Source organism: Mesoplodon mirus (genome assembly GCF_964341445.2).
Source record: "Mesoplodon mirus genome assembly, chromosome: 17".
Classification (NCBI taxonomy): Eukaryota; Metazoa; Chordata; class Mammalia; order Artiodactyla; family Ziphiidae; genus Mesoplodon; species Mesoplodon mirus.
The window spans coordinates 11,209,847-11,232,953 of NC_138993.1; the positions used below are offsets into that span (position 1 = coordinate 11,209,847).

The window sequence follows — 23,107 nt, forward strand, 5'->3', positions numbered from 1 at the left end:
AAGATCACCTATTTGTCATTATAACCTATCTCTGTTTTTCCTTTGAAGCTTTGAACTTCTTAGGTATTAGAGAGTTACATCATTAAATTTCTAAATCATTCATGTATCTATGGATTATACACGATAGTGGTGCTGCCACTAGAAACATGTCCAGAAAGCTCTCATAAGGGCTTAGAGCATTGTGATTTAGAGCATTTAGAGCATTGTGATTGTTTGTTGGCTGGAATTAAATTAAAAATGGGTAGGCTTTAAGAGTTATCTCTTTTACAGTGGAGCGTTATAATAAATATCTATTGGTTATTGATAGAGAATTATGAATAGAGATGATCAAAAGGCTATTTGGTTGTCAAACTATGTAAATACTGGTAAATGCTATATGCTAACACATAATGATGTCATAAGAGGTTTGGAATTCCTCTACATGTACACATTTTAAAATTTCGTTTCTTTCATAAGACAACTTTTGACACATTAGTTACAATTTTACAAATGTCTATTTTTTTGCTATAATATATTTTGTCAGAAATAAAATAAGCTGATGAAACATAAAATTAAACTCTGTTGGCAGACAAAGGAAGGTAAAAAACTGCGATAGCCTAACTTTTAATAGAAGCTCTTTAAAGAAGAGCTTTAAAGAAGCTCTTAGATAGCTATGACAGTCATGAGGCTGTCTGCCTCCTTTTGAGGCTGAAAGAAAAGGGAGAAGTTGCTGAGGAGAGATTTCATGGCTAAGGGAGGCTTAGTGATTTCACGTGCTACCCAGTGTATTTCATCTGTCCTCACATTTTACTGTACTTCATTTCACTGTTTTCCTTATTTGACTCTGCAGATAAATGTATTTTACTTACTTCGGCATGTATCTCCACTTGATGTTTGAATTGATGAATGTGACAGTTTGTGTGTCAGGGTTTATTGCCTAGGTAGGCAGTTAGGCAGTGGTCTTTTGAGATAGCATCTTCAGGAATACATGGTCTAAAAGTGACTGCTAAATGTACATGGAGTTAGAAGCTCTTGGTTTAGAACTTTCTAATTTTGAACTGCGAAGAAATTTAACTCTTCTAACTTATTGTGGGATTTTTTTGTGTCACTGGAAATTAATCGTGTTGAGTGTGAACTTTTCTTGGGTATGGACTTGAGTTGGTTTCTTTTACAGTTTTATTGCTGCTATGATCACTCTCATCTTGGAAGAGTTTTGTAGTGAAAGAAACAGCATAGAAACTATATTAGATATTTTATATATTTATTCATCTTTTGTAAGATTTCAATGTTTCTCAATACTAAATTAGGCTACATAAGAGATGAAACCTTATGAAAAAGTCAAAAGAATTTCCCCCGTTACTGGTACCTTAAATCTTATTGGAACTTAATCTACTTCTGAATTTATTCTGACAATTATTTTGCCTGTAGTGTTTCTTAAGAGATTAAAAACACCCTTATGTAAGTGGATGAGTTGCTGAATTTCAGGGGAAATCTTTAATTTTTACATTATTAATTCTATTCTTCTTAATATATTTAAACAGCCCATCTAGCTGAGGTGCTTTGTTTCTGTACAAAGCAAATTGAAAAGCCAGTTTCCTCTACCCTAAGAACCGCCTTTGAACTGAACTTGGGTTATATATTAAATATTAATAATTTCAGTTATAAATTAAGTCTATCTTTATGATATATTGCATCTTTAATAAAATTCCTCAAAGATAATACAAGTTTTGGGATCATATTACATGAGTTATCTACATCAGTTATTTTCAAAAAATAAATAAAGAACAAGTTGAAATGGATAAAGTTATATTAAAATCAAGTCAAAATCTATATTTACATAAATTTTAATGGCTCCTAAAGGTAGTACATATTTTTTCATTAGGAACAAAAATGAGTCATGTTTATATATAGTTGTTAAATATTATCTGGTATTTGTGGGCCAAGACTATTGTGGTAATTCTTTAATAATGTGGACCATAAAGCTCTGGAGAGATTATTAATATGCTAAGTTGTTAGAGGTATTGTTGTATTATTTCCTTCATTTTTCTTAAGGTATAGCCCTCTACTAGTGTGATATTTGAAATAAATTTCTCCTAATTTAATTAAAGCTCATTAAAGAATCGGAAGATGGTAATTATTTTGAAGAAATAACCCTATAGTTTATTAGTGTCATTTTCCTTAAAAGGAGACAGAATTAAAAACCCTTAACAACCATTCCTGAAGTGGAATTGCTACTTACAGAACATACATTATAGTACTGTCTATTGAAAAGTTTAGCAATTTGAGTTTATGAGATAAAAACCAGTTTACTTTTTGTCTATCAAAATATTCCTGTGAAAATCTGTTTCTGGGTATTGCTATACTTTTCAAAAGAATGTTCTGTGTTGTGTATACTAGTTTTGGCTGACACAGATTCTTGCTTTTTGGTTTATCCTGTATATTTAGATCCTCTACAGATGAACTGATGTGTCTAGACAGAAAGTGGTATGTAGGAGATATAGGAATGGGCTGAAGTATCCTTTATATTTGCCTTTGTATCTAGGGGAGTTGGAAATAGGCAAGAATGGAGAGAAATTTTGTATGGCAGTACACAGAATTTTGCAAGTTAATTGTGAGCCCTGAAGCAATCCGATGCATTTTAGTTACTGGTAAGTTTGTTAAATTATGTTTGAAAATGTACCTCTTCGAAGATGGCCATCTATTTACTATTAAGTCCACCATGTCAAATATACCTATTTTAAAGATTTTTTGAAAAGATGTAGTATTGCTATTGCATTGGGTTTTAGGTATAAATTAAAAATACTTTTGTTAGTGAATGCATTTGACTTTTCAATTGTTGTCATAGTTAAAATTGAAGTGAAATTAACATATGGGTAGTCTTGTGTTAATATTTTGGAATAATAAAATTAATATTTCTGATTTTGTAATGGAATTCCACTGTGTTTAGAAGTCTGAGTTAATTCATTAGGTGTTTGAGAAAGAGTAGTCCTTTTGACATAAAAGAATAAGAAAATCCATGGCATCTTTGTAATTTTGTATGGTTCTATATAGGAGGGTGATTTATTGTAAGAAATACTTTTTTGCATTTTTTTCATGGACCATAGGAACCATAGTGAGGCATTTCTAGTCTTTCTTTTTGGCAGTGCTGATGTTTAGGAGTCTTAGTCATCTTTCCCCCTAAATCACTAACTCAGGTGTAGGTAAGAATTCCATGAACAGATTAGGAAATTGTGTAATCTCTATGCAGTAGTTTTCTTTATTCTTTTCAAACACTTAGGCAGATGTATTATGTATATCAGTGCTTAAGCAATTATTTGTGAAGTGGCTTTGACTATTGATACAATTCATGTAAATTGGATTAGATTGCTTTAATAGCTGTTCTTTACAGAAACATTAAAAAAAATCTCAAGGGATTCTTTGGTAGTTGTGTTTTTCTTGTAAATATCCATCTTTGACTTTAGGACAAAGTAAAAGAATATCATTGATTTGCAATACTAGTTTACTGTTTTCTTTTTTGTGGCTTAAAGATACAGGGCCAGTTAATGTAATTGAATTTTAATTTCTTGTAAGAAAGTAGTTTATTTACATATATACTATATTTTTGTAGCTGATATCATGTAATCCATTAAACTATCAATTTTATAGCGATAATAATGATATTAGTTTTGCTGTTGGTTCTTTTTATGAGAATATTTCTGATTTGAACAAGAATAGCCGCATTATCAGATAAATGTGTTGTCAATCCTATGGAAACCTGAAGAGCTAGAGTAACTTTAGAAAACAGAATAACTTTAGATTCCTTTTGAGCCTTAACAATTTTCAAGTTTTCCTCATTACCAAATTTTCTTAATTTCATGTAGAAATGAGTATTTGTGCATTTAAGATATATTTAGAAATTTATGTGAATGTAAATAGACAATTTGGGGTACATTATAAAGCCGTGTAAATGGATATTAATGCTTATAAAGTCTGGCTTAGAGTCATTTATTGTTATAAACTACAGTAAGCATATATAATGATGGGTATATATTTTCTTAGGAATGCTATCATGTATCGATGCTGCTGATTGAAAATTGTTCATGTAATTTTGTGAAATAATACATTATCAAAGCTTAATGTAATGCAATCATTTATTTTTCTTTTGTTTCTTCCTTCATTCCACAGACATATCAAGTGCTTTATGTTTGTCTGGCATATATCTTCGTGCTTTTATGTATTTGTGTATACATTGTATAATTAATTGCCACTTTTTATTTCAATATGACATAAATCATCTTATTTTTTTTGCTCTCATAAACTTTCCTGAGGGCATATATGGACATAAGTAACATGTTGCATATTTCTCTGGATATTTAAATACATATATATAAGTTGTTTTTAAAAACAGGTCTAAATGAAAAGTTTATTTTAGAAAATAGGTGTATTCTTCCAAAACAATATTGTGAACGTATTTTAAATTCTCTAAGATAGCATGTTCTTCAAAAGAATATTGTGATAAAGTCTTTATTATGGAGAAGCGCAATATTTGTGGGTGTGTTTCTCATGTTAGATTTACTTCAAGCAGGGAATATATATGTGTAACGATAAACTTTGATATTTTACCTCGGAATACAAAAAAACTCCATAGTTATGTGTCTATATAATGTTTAATTTTAAGGAGATAAAACCAGTTTTTTCATTCTTGTGAGAAATATTCTTGCATAATAGTCAGCAAAGTAGAGATGAAATTTGAATATGATTGTTACCTTTCGGAATAATAAAGTACTGAAATGGAACACTGTGTTTATGATCAATATTTGATGATTACGTAATGGAATTATCTGTACTTTACATGCAGTGCTACTCTTTTGGCATTCCTGGTTGAACTACTTAAAAGTTCAGTAGCCATGCAAGAACAGATGCTGGGTGGAAAAGGCTTTTTAGTCATTGGCTACTTACTTGAAAAGGTAAGTGAAATGTATTGATGGTTTTATTGTGTAGCCTTCACAGATGGACCACTGACGATCACTAACTATATTTTTTTTCTATAGTTTCCCTTTCCATTGACTGCAGAGGCCATGTTTTTGGTTAATTCACAAACATTTTTATATTATGTACTTAGATGTATGTGTAGACATTAAACTAAAGTGGGTGTTAGAAATCTATATAATTAAGAAATTTTGAATAAAAGTAGAAACTAAAGAAAAATTATTTTATCTACTTTTATTCAAATTAGAAGTATTTTCTCTTAATTATTTTTTCTAATTGTTTCTTTGCTATATTTATATTCAAACTAAGTTTCTTACAGATTTTATCAATTTTAGTTTCAATGGATTTACTTTTTTGCTTTTGCTTTATTTTTCAGTTATAAGGTAAAAAAAATTCTATATTTGATAGCAACAGAAACATTAGTTTTTGCTTTGTCCCTGCTTTTAATATATTTGAATGTTTAAAGTAGTATTTTTTTCTGATCAATACACAGTGTAAACAGTACAAATTGGATGGCTTTGATTTTCCTATCTGTGTCATTTATGCCCTGTTTTTTTAATGACCTTCTTTGCTTTAGTCACAACTGTGCTATTATGGTATTGGGTACTGAGTTTCTGCTTATGGTCTCACAAGAGTTCGGTTATATCATGTGATTTCCTTCAAAAAGTAAAGTGGTACTTCATAAATAAAGTATTATTTTTCTCCTTAAGAAATAGCTATCACCATCACTAGTGCTCCCAAATCTCTCCTTATCAGTTAAACATTAACATTTATATGACATTCAGCTGCTCTGTAAATTGAACTATTTGAGAAATAATAGAGGTGAGACCTCTACTAAGAGGAATAAACTTATTTTTCTCTTGGGAAATAAAATTTAGAGGACTTCTGGAAATAATTTTTTAACCTCAGATTGATCTGCATTTTGAAATCCTTCTGTCTTTTATTTGAAAAAGTACTTTTCTTTCTTGAAGTATTGTTGATCGTGGAATGATAGATTAAGTAGATCGATCATAGGCAGCATTCTTTTTTCAGTTACACTATAATTTTTTCAGTTACATTATTAAGATTTTCATTAAGGCTATTTGGTTTATATTTTTAATCATGGAAAACTATTTTCCTATATCTAGAGTATTACAATTTTTTTAGAAGATTTATGTTATAGTATATTTTACGTGAATTACATATTATGAAATAATTTGTGACACTGCTGTTAGCAATCTTTGTGACAAGATTGCTGTCAGGAACTACCTCTTGAATATACTTTTCATCGATTTACTGAGGGTTTATTAGCATAATTTTAAAGTGAGAATTCTTTTACACTTAAAACAGTTTAAGATTAGAAATATTGTGAAAAGTCTTCAAATCAAATAAAAAGAACATTAAAATAATAATAAGGTTTCCATCATTTTACATTCCCATCAGCAGTGTATGAAATTTCCAATCTTTTCACAGCCTTGGAAACCACTGTTATTATCTGTTTTTTTTTAAATTCTAGCCATCCCTAGTGTCTGTGAAATGTTTTATCATTTTTGTATTTGCATTTCTGTGATGTCTAATGATGCTGAGCATCTTTTCATATACTTATTGGCTACTTGTATACTTTTTTGAGAAATGTTTATTACAAAGACCATTTTAAAAAACTATGGTATTTCTTTTTATTACTGAGTTGTAGGAGATTTTTAGTCTATATGCTAAACCTTTATTAGATATAAGATTTGCAAAGATAGTCTTCCATTCTGTGGATCACTTTATGTCTTAATTTGCATTTCACTGTTGACAAATTAAGTTGAGCATTTTCATATATTTATCTTCCTTTTGGTTGTGCTCTTTTGCTAAATACCTGTTCAGAGTATTTACCCTTTTTCATTTGGGTTGTCTGTCATTTTCTTATTGATTCATGGGAATTCTGTATATATCCTTGATAGGAGTCCTTATTGGATATGTATCACAAATATCTCTTCCTCTGTGACTTGCCTTTTCACACTCTTAATCATCAAATGCTTTTTCTGCATTATTTGAGATAATTATTATGTTTCTACATCTTTTTCTTAGTTTAGTGAGTTACAATAGCTGATTTTCAAAATAAAATATTCTTTATTTTTGGAATCCTGTGTAGTCTTAGATCCATTCCCATTCTAGTCCTTGTGCTTCTCTTAAAATGTCTTATATCGGGCTTCCCTGGTGGCGCAGTGGTTGAGAGTCTGCCTGCCGATGCAGGGGACACGGGTTCGTGCCCCGGTCTGGGAGGATCCCACATGCCGCGGAGCGGCTGGGCCCATGAGCCATGGCCACTGAGCCTGCGCGTCCGGAGCCTGTGCTCCGCAGCGGGAGAGGCCACAACAGTGAGAGGCCCGCGTACCGCAAAAAAAAAAAGACAACAAAAGGCTTATATCAATGTCACTAATAGCCTTCATATTCTTAAATCTTATGATTCTCAAGTCTTCATCTTATTTGACTTAGCAACATTTTAATTTAACATTCTTTCCTTCTTGAAATGCTTTCTTCAATTGTATTTTGTGACAGCATTCTTTCTTTGCTTTCTTCCTACCTCCTTGGCCTCCTTTAATTCTCTCCTAGTAGTTCCTCTTCTTCTTTCTAAAATTCTGAAGACTGTGGTGTCCTGGTGCTTAATCCTGGAAACCTTTTCACTTTTCTGTTTACACTTTAATTGAGCTTACTATTCCCTTAGTTTTCCTTATTCTGCAAATACTCATTATTCTCAAATGTGTATATCCAACTACAACCTCTCCTTTGAATTCAGTTCCACTTGGATGTTTAATAAGCTTCACAGATCTAAATTATCCAAACCGTTACTTTTGACTTTCCTTTCAAATGCTTCGTCCTTTACTCTTCTCTGTCTTAGTTACTAGCATTACCATTCAACAAGTAGTTCAGACCAAAAATGTTAATTCTTTTTGACTCTTCTTTTTCATGCACTAAATTCATACTGGCAGCAAATTATGTTGTCTTAGTGTCAAAACATATCCAGAATCAATGTCTAGTTCCTACTTAGTACTCTATTCCTTTCTATGCCCATTGATACCATCTTTATTGAAACCATCATCATCTTTCACCACTAGTTACTCACAGTCCATTTTTTGCTTGCAGTCAGACTAGTCCTTTGAAAATGTGCCAGATCTTACTAGTCCATCCTTCTCAAAGTACATTTATGTCTCTTAAATCTGACATCATCCCTTACCATTCTCATTCTTTCTTTCTCTGTTGCAGCCACATTGACCATTCTAAGGCCTCTTTGCAGACCTTTCCCTTAAAAACTAAAATAGTAAGCATGTGCTCTTCTCAGTTCTTGTGCATTTTCTTTTCACATTGCTTTGGTAATTCTTTTTGTAGATATCCATATGGGTTGATTCTACACTTCATTCAGGATTTTGCTTATGACACCTTATCAGAGAAGTCTTCCTTGATCACTCTAAGCAGAATAGTACTCCTTTGATCAGTGACTGTTTCCCTACTCTGCTCATTTTTTATAGCATCAGTCTGACATTTTTTTTTTACTTATTTTCTGCCTCCTTCCACTAGAAAGCCTCAGCTTCATGAAAGCAGAGACATTTTTTTCTTACCTTATTGCTGTATCTTCTACCTAAAAGTGTGCCTGCTTCAATAAATATTTGTTGAATTGAATTAAATAAATAAAAAGGGCTTACATAGTTATCTGACTACATAAAAGAATTCCTTTTTCATTTTCCTTAGATTAATGTTCACCCGTTTTATTTTTAAATAATCATCTGTCAGGTGAGTAGTATAGATAATAAGGTTCCATTTTTATTTTATCATCAACTAATAACAAGTTAATGGTTACTGTCACGTAGTTTTATCTCGTCTTGGAAGATATAAATTAGTTATCAAAGAAGGTAGTCTAATGAGAGGCCATCTTATTCATCATGTTTAGACTGTTTCACAAAAAAACTTTTCAGGTATTTTTGTTTTGTTTTATTTTGCCAAAATATAAATTTGAAGAAAACTTAGAGGTAATTTGATGCATTCAATAGTTTTTGTTGTGGTTAATAAAAAATTGATTCAAATAGCTTAAACATTAAGGAAATAGGCTTGCTAATGTAACTGGAAATCTAGTGATAGGTGGCTTATCAGTCATAGTCCTGGTAGGAAACAGATGCCATGCTCAAACTTGGTTACTGAGAGGAGTTTAATGAAAGGCTCTTCACAAGTTGTGAGCATTGTTAAGGGAAGTCAGCAAAGTTTGAAGAGATGAGAGGAATGAGTGTTTAGCATAACTCAAATAGAAAGTTACTGTAACTATAGGAGAAGTATACCTGATTAGAGTGTGGTCTTTGATAAAGGAATATAGAAAGGAATATAGTATACTCACCTGAAGGGGAGAAGCCAAGGAGATGAATGCCCCAAACTTCATTTTCTTTCTATCCTTTAATTTCCTGCTGGAGTCTCTAACTAGTCAAACCCAACTGGAAGCCAATAGACAAGAGAGCATCCCAAGCACAGAAATAGGATAGGGAAGCTTGGAAAGTGGATCACTACAGCCAGCCAAACATATCCAGTAAGTTGGACTTCAGGGTTTGGTTGTCTCAGTCTCAATTATGTCATCAGAGACCCGGGTTTTTTCTATATGCCTGTTCTGCTACCTATAGTCATGCTTTTATGCTATAGCTGTTATTCTTTTTTATTATTATTTTTTTTGCGGTACGCGGGCCTCTTGCTGCCGCGGCCTCTCCTGCTGCAGAGCACAGGCTCCGGACGCGCAGGCTCAGCAGCCACGGCTCACGGGCCCAGCCGCTCCGCGCCACGTGGGATCCTCCTGGACCGGGGCACGAATCCACGTCCCCTGCATCGGCAGGCAGACTCCCAACCACTGCGCCACCAGGGAAGCCCCTATAGCTGTTATTCTTTGTGGTCACACAAAGTTGCCAGGCAGACTTGGTGCTATAAGCCTTCACATCCGGGTGGAGAGAGAGAGAGCTCCTTTCTCCCAGTTACTGAACAAGCTCCTTCCCTCCAATTTGACTGGTCAGCTTAGGTTTTGGTCTACTTTGAACCTAATATTATCATGAAAATTTTTATGCTCCATATCTGAACTAATCATTGTCTGCCCCTGCCAAACAACAACACACACACATAAGTGATTCACATTGGATTAGGCTATTTGGAGCTCAAACTTGGTGTCCTGGAAGGAGCAAAATGGATACTACTTTATGATATACCCCTAATTAATTGCCATAATTTCCCACAATTTGCTTAATATATAATGCATGTTTTATATATATATATATACATATACATATATATGTATATATATATAATGTTTTCTGTAATAAAAATGAACATTTATGGCAATCCATTCTGTTGTGGTCTGCTCTAAGTGTGGGAAAGACCTCTTTTTACTGAGTAGCAATTTCTCTCTGTAACATCCATTGCTCCTATTTGGTTTAATTACTTCAGGAGTAGATGTTATAATATAATTGTTTTTTCTAGCTTCTCAGATTATGCTTCCGAATATGTTTAGTCACCCCTCATATAGTACTTCTTGCAAATTATGTATTCAGTTACCATACAAAAGTAATGTCATATAGTTTAAATTCCAGAGCTTGCATTTTACAGATTTATAACTATAAATTACCCAAGTATATCTCTTTTTAAAATAGCTTTGCTTGAGAAAAATGAAAGCAAATCTCAAATTAAAAAAAATATTTTGGGGGCTTCCCTGGTGGCGCAGTGGTTGAGAGTCCGCCTGCCGATGCTGGGGACACGGGTTCGTGCCCCGGTCTGGGAAGATCCCACATGCCACTGAGCGGCTGAGCCCGTGAGCCATGGCCGCTGAGCCTGCGCGTCCGGAGCCTGTGCTCTGCAACAGGAGAGGCCACAACAGTGAGAGGCCCGTGTACGGCAAAAAAAAAAAAAAATTTTTCAAGCAATCAATCAAAATAAACACTTAAAACAAAATTGAATGTCCTTCTTCCATCCTCTTCTAATCTGTGTTATATCTTATTTGTTCTGTTCTTAATTTATTCTTGAATTTGACATGAATTCAGTTAAACATTTACTGAGGAATTATGGCAGATACCAGATGGATAAAAGATGAATAAGATAGTATCCTTTTTTTATATAAGGAAAGAAAGATGTGTGAATAACAGTTACACAAAGCAGAAGGAATAAGTACTGCGTACTTATAGGTAAAGGTAACATGTTATTGAAGAGAACATTCATTTTATGCCTGGTAGAATTTTGAGTGGGCTAATAAAAAAATACAATTTTAGAAAAATGTTTCCTGAAGATCAATTTTATAATGAAAAACTGCTACACAACAGCATTAATTGCTATGAAAACTAAATTGATACTTTATTTTAGTAATATGGAAGGCCTCATGTGATGCTTCTAGCATATCTTTTAATTACATGGAGAAAGTTAAAACTGGTTTCCAGATTATGAATTAGTTCCTCAAATGATTATGTTCATAGTGGTCTATCTGATTTTATATCACTTTAGTGTTTTTATAAACACATGACAGTTTTTATAGGCCAATATCTGATCACTAAGACTATTTAGGAACAGGTTCTAACTGTTCTATTTCAGGGTTTTAGGCATAAAAGTAGACTGTATCAGATAATATTCTTGAACTCATTATTACTGAATAAAAATAAAATGTATAAGATAAGCTATGTGAAATTATAATCAGTGGAGATGGCTGAAGCTTTAACTAACATTGCTCTTAATTTTATTCCCCTAAACATGAATAAAATAAAATATTTTAGAATTTAAAAGCAGTGTTATTTTTTATTAAAGTTCTTTTAAAATGAGTGACCAATCTGCTTTTTTTTAACTCAAATATTTATTTGTCTTTGTCCTCCTCCCCCCTTGTAATAACAGTTATTTGTTAGGATCATTTCCTCCATCTTATGAAATTTTCATGTAAAGTTATGCTGTAAGGTTTGGTTTGAATTTTGTTGGACTATTGCTGATCTACTCACCGCCGGTGTTTTGTCGAACACATAGCCTACTAATACAAAATTATTGCGAGCCTTATTCAAACTAGTTTAAATGCCACCTTCTCAGTAAAACCTCTTTTAACCTCCCTTCTACAAATTTTCTATTCACTTCATGTTCTTTTCATACACTTGTTATATTTAACATGTTACATATTTTACCTTTTTATTTTATTTATTGTATGTCCTTGTCTTCTCTTAGAATGTAAGTCTATGTGGGCAGGGTTTTTGTTTTTTTTTCAGTTTTCTTAACTACTCTTTCCACAGTGCCAAGGAGAGTACCTGGCAAACAATAAGTGCTCAACATACATATTTTCTGAATGGCTAACTGAAAAGCATTGAGCTGTACCTTTAAGGGAAATGCAATGGATGCAAGGGTTTTACAAGTTAAAGGAGCATGATAGAGAAAGCAGGTGAAGCAGTCTGGCGTGCGTGAGAAATTGGCCCAAAGAAATACTTTGTTTGACTCAGCGAAAAGTTTTTTAATTTTTAATTTTATTTCGTTTAGGTACCTTAAGCAGTCCATACTACTCTTTATTGTCTCCTATCCTAATTCATACATTATTGTTAAATTCCTGCATATTGTAGTCATTTGAGTTTGTTACTCCTTGTGTAGAAGTATGAAAAAAATGCATGGCATGTTTAGGTCAAATTTATTGAGTTGCCCTTTTTAAGAGCATGATGAATGTAAGCAAATCATATGGGAAGTAAAATTGGTAAGAGAATTTAGTCCCTTTTAGACCTTAATTATCCTATACTGATATTTGGATTCAATCAGTGGATCACAGAGATAAAGATGTGATGTGACCTGTGCTTTAGGGTTGAGTGTAGGGGATTCTTTACTTTAGGGAGGATGGTGATACTATAAAAAGTATCATAGCCAACAAAAAGAAACGATTTGCATAGGAAGATATATTTTTTGATATTTGAGTTTGAATTACTAGTTTTTATGAAGAGCATTTTCTCTGTAATATTTTTACCTGAGATTATACTCTAGTGTAACATGTCCAATTAAAATATAATGCAAGCCTCATATTGCTATTTAAAATTTTCTGGTAAGAAGCAACAGGTGAAATTAATTTTAATAATATATTTTATTTAAACTAGTATATCCAAAATATTATCACTGCAACATAGATTCAACAACAACAACAAAAATAATAGTTATTTTGCATTGTTTTTCATTCTAAATCTTCAAAATCCAGTGCATACATACTTAACAGCACCTATCACTTAGGTTTAGCCACATGTCAAAGGCTCAGTAGACACCTATGGCTAGTGGCTACTGTATTGGACAGTGCAGCTTGAAGGTTTGGTTTGAATTTTGGAAGGTTTGTTGTTTATCTAAATACCATGCGTGATAGGTTACATACTGTGATGACACTTAAAACTTCTAGATGAGAGTACTCAGCATAGAGATAGTGTTATATTAAGCTGTGGAAGCATAAAATATCATCTAGAGAGAGTGTATTTATGAAGAGAAGACCAAAGAAATAATCTTCAGCAGTTTCCATCTTTTAAGCAAAAGACACTGAAGAGTAATCTGAGGGTCATGAAAGCCAAAGGAGGACAGTATTTTCAGGGAAGTGAGATCCTCTTTTTCAAGTACTATGGATTTGAAAGGTTGGGAATGTTTTATGTTAAGCAGGATGCATTGCATTTGTCAATGTGCAACTCATTTTTATCTTTTGGAAGAAATGATTCATTGGAATGGTGGGGTCAATTTATTTTCACTTTCGTTTGGAGCTAGTGAAAGCACTTCTCTTTCCCAGTGTCTTTGTGTGTGTGTGTGTGTGTGTGTGTGTGTATTATCATGATAGTAATTCTACTCCATTTTAATTTTCTAAGATCTTTTCTTGTTAGTCAATTTCTAAACAAATGGAATGAAACCATTCTTATCCATAACTTATTTTATTTCTTTAGCTTGAGTTGAGAGTGGCATTGTTCAACCTGAACTGTTATTTATCTATAGTTGTCCTAGAGTGGGCCATGAATAACAAACTATCATTTAGATAATTATCTTAAAATCTTAGGTTTCTAAATATAATTAAATTTTGAATAGCAAAGAAAGTATAAAAAGTTATATCTGTATATTTTCAGCTTGAATTTCTGCTTTCTTTTTTTTAGTCATCAAGAGTTCATATCACTAGAGCTGTCCTGGAGCAATTTTTATCCTTTGCAAAATACCTTGATGGTTTATCTCATGGAGCACCTTTGCTGAAGCAGCTTTGTGATCACATTTTATTCAACCCAGCCATCTGGATACATACACCTGCAAAGGTATACATTTTAATCTCATTCATTTTATTTTAGTGTAATGTTATAAATTATAAATATAAATTACAGTTATTGGATCTAAACTATCCAGTAGAAAGCGTTTGGATTTTTCAGTTTATTTTACAGTCAGTTTGAAGCAGTTAAATTAGGTAGTATTAGAAATCAAAACAGTAAATATGTAAATAGTAAAATAAATGAAACTGTAGTTAAAAATTTTTTTCTTATGGGGTGATGAGAAATTTCTGAATCTAAATAATAGTAATGGTTACTTAAAAAATGTTGAAGCTGTACTTCTTACCCTATACAAAGGTGAAACCCACTTAGATTTAAGACCTAAATTTGAGAGGTAAACTATAAAGCTAATAGGAGAAATCGCTGAAAGATATCTTTGCAGTTTGGGGATAGCCAAAAGTTCTTAAGTAAGACCTTCAAAACCTCTCTTTTTAGGGGGAAAATTAGTGCATTTGATGATATCAAAATTAAAGATTTTGTTAAATGATCTTCAGAGACAATGTCAATAAATAGATGATAGATTAGGAGGTCTTTTTACAATGTCAAAAATTATCGAGGCAAGAGGAAAACATTGAATATGAACCGAAAATTAGACATTAGTATTGCATAAATGTTAAATTTACTGAGTGGAGGAATTGTATTACGCTCTATGTAGGAGAATGTCCTTATTCTTAGGAGATTTACTTTGAAGTATTTAGTGATGTAGTGTCTGAGTCAGCAACTTCCTTTCAAACGTTAGTCAAAATATATTTATACATCTATATCTATAATATAATAGAAATAAAACAGATGTGGAAAAATATGAACAGTTGGTAAATCTATTATGATAGTTACATAACTTTTTTGTTTGAAAATTTTCAAAATAAAAATTTGGAGAAAATAGCAATTAATAACATTCAGAATGTGCAAGGAACTCTTGAAAATCAACACTAAAAAGATTAAAAAATTAGGCTTGATGTAATGGCTGCATTCTGAAGTCATTAGATGTGATTCATACCTTTCCAAGAAAGAGAATCTGGTACACTGATTATTAAGACTAGGAAAAGAAAAAATAGCAGGTAACTAACTATATTATGATAATTGTCATCATTGTGACTGGAAAATTCCTTGTATTGTGAGCATAGAGTTTTTATCATGATATGTAAAAATATTTTTTAAAGAAATTTATACATAAAATTTTTTTAGATATAAACATAAAATTTTTATTATTTTGCATACCTAAATTTAGCCTCCTTATATTCTAGTAAAAGTCAATAATGAGAGACATTTTTCTGAATTTGAGCTGCATTTTATAATTTTCAAGTCTCCCACATAACTTTAAAGTTCTAATTTTTATTATGGCTTGTCATTTTAATTATTGTGCTAAAACGCAAACATGAAGTTTGTTCACTCTTTAAACACGGTGTTTAAACTTGTCGTCTGTATATTTACATGCTAGATTCTGATAATGTGGCAATAGGTAAGAAAATTTGAAATTACATGAACTTTTAGGATCTATGACAACAATATATATTTTTTTCCAAATATGATATAGCTGGCTGAGGTTAGGTTCTGTTCCTTTGAACTGCTGCAGTGTACTTTGATTAAAGGCTTTAGTCTAGTTGGCCTTTTAAATAATTTAATCTTCCTATTGGATAATTTCAATGGAATTATTGAATCATTTAAAATTATTTTATTATTAATAATTATTAGATTACCTTTAGTAAAATTTCATTAGAGTGTGTTGATTCCAGATTATTTTCTTTTTATAATATAAATAACACTTAATAAATAGTTATATTTCACCTCATAATAAATGGTTCTTTCTTGGCCTTTAATGATTTCCATTTAAATTAGAATAGAAATGTATATTTATAATATAAACACTTGAGGCATTTTAAATTTATTTTAATGCTTTGTTAATATTCTGTACTAGGTTCAGCTTTCCCTGTACACTTATTTGTCTGCTGAATTTATTGGAACTGCTACCATTTACACCACCATACGCAGAGTAGGAACAGTATTACAGCTAATGCATACACTAAAATATTACTACTGGGTCATTAATCCTGCCGACAGTAGTGGCATTGCACCGAAAGGTTTAGGTAAGTACAGTGCTTCTGCGTTGTCTGTACTATGATTGTTCTGTATCCTAAGTACTATTATAGTGAACAGATGTGCATGGTTATGAAATTAACACTGAGCTATTGTCTTTCTTGTGTAGTAGACTGGTATATTGAGAATTTTTTGTGATAAAGAAGAAGCTTATAGCTTTCGTATTAAGTTTTTGGAATAAAGACAGGTGAAAATAAATAATATTGTACCTTTTAACCTATATGGTTGTTGTGATACAATCATAATATTAAAAACAGATGAATGATATTGCTCATGGCCAATGTGTTCTAATACAGTCGTTTAAACATTTTGAGATTGTTACCTTCCTTTGTATTTTTTCCCCAAACTTCATTCTTTGTTCGAAGTAAAGTAGAAATTAATTTAATTCTTCAGTGCATTGTGTTGTTTTAAAAATATTGCTGATTTTCCTAATTATATAAAAAATACATGCTCATTATAGAAAATAAAATAATATAGAAGAAAAAAATTGTTCATAACCCAAACCCAGGAGTAATCACTGTTACAAGTTGGGTGTGTGATCTTCCACTATTTCTCATTGCATAAATATGTGAAATATATTAACTCTTTTACAGAATTCAGATTTTCTTTTTTCGTGGATCTACATAATAATTTAAGAGGATACACCACTTACGTGTTTCCAAAGTTTTGATCCTATAAATAATGCAGTGATCTATTTTTTTATATATACTTATTCTCCTCCATCTTTGATTTGTTTACAGTTACTGAGAAAGGGTATCCTGATAAATATTGTGAATTTTTTCAGAAGTATTGTACTAGCTTACAATATCACGAGTGGTATGTTAGTGTGCTTTTTTCTCGGCATACTCATAATAGCAACTACCATTTTATAAAAATCTTTTTGATAGGGTAAAATAACATTTTACTATTCTAATATTCATTTATTAGTTTACATTGTCTTTCATTTTACTGATGGGGTTTTAAAATTGTGTTATTCACACTCGGGTTTATATTCTGTCATTTATGGTTTTTTCCCATTGCTTTTAGACTTAAGAATGCCTAAAATTAACTGAATACTTAACATGAGTTAGAATCTGTGCTAAGCACCCTACATGTTAATTTTGTTTAATCATTTACGTGTAATGTATTTATATATATATATATATGTATACATATATAGACATATTTACCCATACACATAGGGCTATATCTATATATAACTACATTGTTAATATCACTCCCATTTTGCATTTTAGAAAGCTGAAAGTTGGTACAAAGTAACAGAACTAAAATTTGAATCATGTCTGCCTGACTCAGAGCCCTAGTTTTTACGATTACACTCCAATAGAGTTTCCTCTACTCTAGACAAATCATACGTTCACACATATTTATTTCTGCTTCAAAAAATTAATTTCTAATTTACAGAAAAGTTGCAAGAATTGTACAAAGAATTCTTATATACCCCCACCATATTTCCCAATATTTTATATCTTACCATTTTGACTTTACCATTTTATTTCTGTGTAAATATAAACATGTATATAAACATATGCATTTTTTTCTGAATAAATTGAGAATAAGTTATAGGTATGATGCCCTATTTCTCCTAAATACCTTAATATTTATTTCCTAAAAGGTAAGGGTACTCTCTTGAGTTAATGAAGAGCAACCATTAAAATCAGGTAATTAATATTAATACAATACTATCATCTCATACAAAGCTCCCATTCAAATTTAACCCATTATCCCAATAATATCCATACTAGAAAAAAAGTCTTTCTTCTTTCCCTGAATCACAGTCCAGTCGAGGATCATGCATGACATTTAGTTGCCTTGTCACTGTAATATTCTTCGATTAGAATAGTTATTTTAGTATTTCCTTGTCTTCCATGGCCTTGACATTTTTGAAGAATACAGACAATTTTTTAGAATGTCCTTTAATCTGCATTTATTTGATATTTGCTCATGAAGATTTAGGTTTTTCATTTTTATTTATTTATTTATTTATTTTGCGGTATGTGGGCCTCTCACTGTTCTGGCCTCTCCCGTTGCGGAGCACAGGCTCCGGACGCGCAGGCTCAGCGGCCATGGCTCACGGGCCCAGCCGCTCCGCGGCATGTGGGATCTTCCCGGACCGGGGCACGAACCCGTGTCCCCTGCATCGGCAGGCGGACTCTCAACCACTGCGCCACCAGGGAAGCCCCTAGGTTTTTCATCTTTAGAAGGAATCACACAGAAGTCATAACAATTCTGTCTCAATGTTATCATTACAAGAGGCACATGATGTTGAGTTGTCTTATTATTTTACTAGTGATGTTAACTTTTGGTGTCTGCCAGGGTTCTTTACTGTAAAATTCCACTTTCTCCTCTGTGATCTTAAGTATTTGGTAGAGAAATACATTGAGACTATGTAAACATCCTGTTCTTCAACAAACTTTTGCCCACTGGTTTTAGTTCATTGACGACCCTTGTCAGAATTGATCTTTACTGTGATGGCTGCCAAATGGTGACATTTTCTGAGATATTTATTAGTTTGAATTCTACGGAAACAAAGAAGTTGTTTTTCTCCTCCATTTACTAATTTATTTATTCATTTCTTAGTGTCAGTGTAAATTTCATGGATTCCTGTTTAATTTGGTGTTATATCAACAGTTGGCACACTTTCTCTGCAAAGGGCCAGGCAGTAAATATTTTAGGCTTAGGGAGCCATAGATCTCTACTACAGGTGGTCAGCTCTGCACTGTATTGCAAAAACAGCCACAGACAGTATGTAAGTGAATGGCTGTGGTTTGTTCCAGTGAAACTTAAAGAAAAAACAGTGGATGCATGGATTTAGTATAGAGACTATCCCCTGAGTTGTATCCTTATTTATTTTGATGTTCAAGTTGTACCGGATTTGGCCAGCAGGAGCCCCTTCACATGAGTCTTGGGTCTTTATGACAAACGTCCATAAGTTTTTTGTACTTCCTTGCTTTCTGGCGTAGGATATTTTTGGTTCATCTTTTATTTTCCTTATCTCAGAAGCCCTGGTTTGTTTTGTAGATATGGTTTTAAGAAACCAAGATCTGGGTGATAGGTGTGCTTATTGTGTTTATTGCTCTTTGGGTATCATTGCTTCTAAGCATTCTTGTTGGACAGATCTAAGAAATATAAGCTTAAATGCAAATACATATATATGTATATGCATACATCTAAACTGATCTATCTCTATTAATAACCATGAGTTCACACAAGTATCTTCAATCCCAATCCAAAACCACATGGGTCAGTCTAGCCTCAAATTGATTATTTTTACAACTTTCTTCCTTCAGTATTGAGAAATCTGCCTCCCATTATCTTTAATATTTTTTAATATATTTACTTATTCTACTTTATGAAACCCACATTCTTACCCACGCACCATCATCTTCTCAGCTTTGACATTGCCAGTTGGCTCTGACCATCTTCGGTTCTGACTTAAAATGGTCCTTTTCACCTCCTTGGCCCCTATTGTTTCTTTACCACTGACCATACTACTGGCCTCTGTTGTCTCCTCACCCTGACCCTGAAGATCCTGCCAGACTTAGTTTCCTCCTTGGCCCTTTCCAGCCCCTTGTGTCTCCTTGACCTCTGCTGCTTCTGCAGGTCCCTGTGCCCTTGGGTCCCACTGGCTCTGGCTATCTCAAGGAGAGGGGAGGGAAGAAAACAAATATAATTTTTAAAAAAGTGACAAGAAAGTGGAAGAGTATTTCTTTTTCTTTTTCTTTTCATTGAATTGTACACTTTTTTAAAAAGTTAAAAAAAATTTTTATTGAGGTATACGTGATAATTAACATTAGTTTCGGGTGTATAATGTAATGATTTGATATTTGTATACATTGAGAAATGATCACCACAATAATTCAGTCTGTCACTATACAAAGTTAATTTTTTTTTTCTTGTGATAAGAACTTTTAAAATTTAGTCTCTTAGCAACTTTCAAATATGCAATACAGAATTATTATCTGTAGTAACCATTGTTGTACATTACATCCCCCTGACGTATCATTTCTTTTTCTTTATGGTTTAATTTATTCTTTTTAATCTATCTTTTTATTAATTTGTTCTCCTTAATCTTTTTACTTTAACTTTTCAATCTATCTGAAATGAATTTTGTTATTTAGTGGAATGTGAGGTTTTGAAACACATAGTTTTCTATATTACAATTTTTTCAATATTAATTTGAGCTAAATAATGCTTTCTTCTAAGAACATTCTAAAGATAATATGTACTACACTAGCTTTTCATAGAAGTATTATGCATGTGTACACTTACCTTGAGAAGTGGAATCTTTTTCCTTTGACTGTGATTTCACACTTTTGTCTCTGAAATTTTTATATGATTCACTGTATAAACATTTATTTATATTAAAAATCTCATAGTAGTACATGATCTTGGTAGCCCGTGAAATAATGTAAAGATTTGTGATTAAAAAGTTAATGCTTTCCCAAGGAGCCAGTATTACCAGTCTTATATATTTTTTCACCTCTTTTTGTCTGCTCAGACAAATACAAACTTACACATGCATATGCATAGGTGATTCATATTATAGGTGTTTCAAAGGCTTACTCTGAATATATCACAAACACAAAGTGGTATTATATATGTAAATATAATGAACCTCGTATGAGTATCACCAAGCTTAAGGAATAGAATATTACCATTAGCCTGTATATATCTATTCTTGGTCAGACATTTATCCCATTTCCATGCATAGAGATAACCCCATCTTCAATTTTATGTTTATTATACCTTTTCTTGAGTCTTTATTATTTTTTTACTGTGCTTTACTCCTTTGTTATTTACATTGTATAATATCAATATATGACAGTAGTAAGTATACTGAGTGCTTACAATTAAAATGGACCAGTTACTATTCTAATTCCTTTACATATGTTGATCCATTTAATCCTCACAAAATATCCTATGACAAAGAGCTTTTGTCCTCATCCTAACAATAAGAAACACTTACGCACAAAGATAGTATAACACTTGTCCAATTTCATTAAGTGGTGGCCAAATTATAAATAAAAGTAAGGAAATTATTACTAAAATAATGGTGCTGTCTCTACGGAGATGGTGTGGGGGATGTGATCAGGAAGGGGAGTGTGGCTCAGAGCTGAGAGCTGGGTAGGGTGAGGCTTTATTGTATGCTGGAGCAGGCTGGTGCCACCACCAATTATTAGATATTTGATGAGCTGGTTGTCAAACCATTGGTGGCGTGAACTTGAAATCAGTCATGGAGGGAGTATTTATTTACACAACAGAAATCAGAAATCTGCATATAATATAAATCAGGACCTCACCCTCCACTCTGCACAGCTCCTTTACCTACACACCAAGGGTTGATAGGTTTCTCTGCCAAGCTGCTGTCAGTGTTCAGTTTCTTGACCTAAGAACTGGTTATACAGGTGTTCATTTTATAGTAATTCATTAAGTTGTAAATGTATATCTTCTGTATGTGTACTGTATTTCACAATGAAAATATTAAAAAAACAAAAATAATAGCAAGTTTTGGTAAGGAGGGAAAGAGTACTTTGTACACTATTGGCAGGAGTAGGGCAACAAATGTAGAAATGGGAAAGAGATTTCTTTCCCAAGAGTGGATGAAATGGATTGTTTAAGGGCTAATTTGTTTTGATGTGTAATAATCTACACATAAATATTTGCAGAGTGAATAAGCAGATGTTATAAATTATACATAAAAGGATTATAGATTAAAACTTATACAGAAGCTATATAAATCTGGGTTGCTTCAAGTAAGGCTTGATGTTTAAGGACTTCCATGGTTCTAGCTATGTTTCTTAAAGGTATAATTTCATTACTGCATATTCTATATTATATATATATCATGGCATATTCTCATTTTTATTGGTAATTAAATATTTGCACTTAGTTACTTTGAAATTTAGGTGTTCTATTGGAAATGATATGTACACTGTAACTGTTCATGCTTACTTTCATTTATTGACTCATAAGCATTTATTGAGTGTCATCATAATATGTATTTTGTGTATATAAGTGACATGGAAGAAAAAAGCTTCAAAACAAATAATTACATAGAGTGTCATTTTTCTATGGTTTGTTCTATAATGTGCGGCTGAAAATGGAGAATGATTTTAAACATAGACAGGTAAGAAGAAGGTGGAAGAAATATTGGGGAAACTTGGATTTGAGGGGGAAAAGGGAACCTATTAAGTTAATAAAAGTAGGGAAATGTATCCATGTAAAGACTTGATATTATTTATTTATCAATGAATAGTAATATAATTTTTAAAAAGTAATTCTTCCCCCCAAATCTGACATTTAGTAAAAAATTGGAAATTGCCAAAAATCTGAAAATATTATTTATATTCTCTATTATTGAAATTGTACAGAATTAATACTAAGAAATATGATAATTATAATGAATGTAACTTAAAGTATTCCATAATATCACAACATGATTGCATTAAGCTTATTATTAAGTAATAATAATGAGGGGTTTTATTGTTTGTTTTTTCTTTTTATTTTCTATTTTATTCTAGATGGTCCCCGGCCATCACAAAAAGAAATTGTATCACTACGGGCATTTATGTTACTTTTCCTGAAACAGCTTATATTAAAGGTAAAACAGTTTTATGTAATTCAAAATTGCAGTATATTAGATGAAAAGAATGTTTGGCAGAGTTTAAATCATTATTGTAAAATTAGTTTTACAACCTTTAATTCAGAATTGCTTTCAATATTCTGTAAATTTTAGTATTAACTTTTGTTGAACTTCACTTTGTGTTAATACTCTTTGAGGTCCTCTATCCTAAGGGGTG

General features: G+C 32.1%; 1 protein-coding gene across 4 annotated transcripts in view; it reads left to right on the plus strand.

Annotated features, from left to right (window-relative positions):
* The window catches only part of NBEA (neurobeachin), a 612,123-nt gene that overhangs the window by 111,692 nt on the left and 477,324 nt on the right, over window positions 1–23,107 (plus strand). For all 4 annotated transcript variants that reach the window (XM_082602053.1, XM_082602054.1, XM_082602055.1 and 1 more), the window contains exons 11-14: window positions 4,817–4,925; window positions 14,049–14,201; window positions 16,126–16,294; window positions 22,829–22,908. In XM_082602053.1, the coding sequence (XP_082458179.1) occupies window positions 4,817–4,925; window positions 14,049–14,201; window positions 16,126–16,294; window positions 22,829–22,908 (511 nt within the window). The remainder of the gene's footprint in view (window positions 1–4,816; window positions 4,926–14,048; window positions 14,202–16,125; window positions 16,295–22,828; window positions 22,909–23,107) is intronic.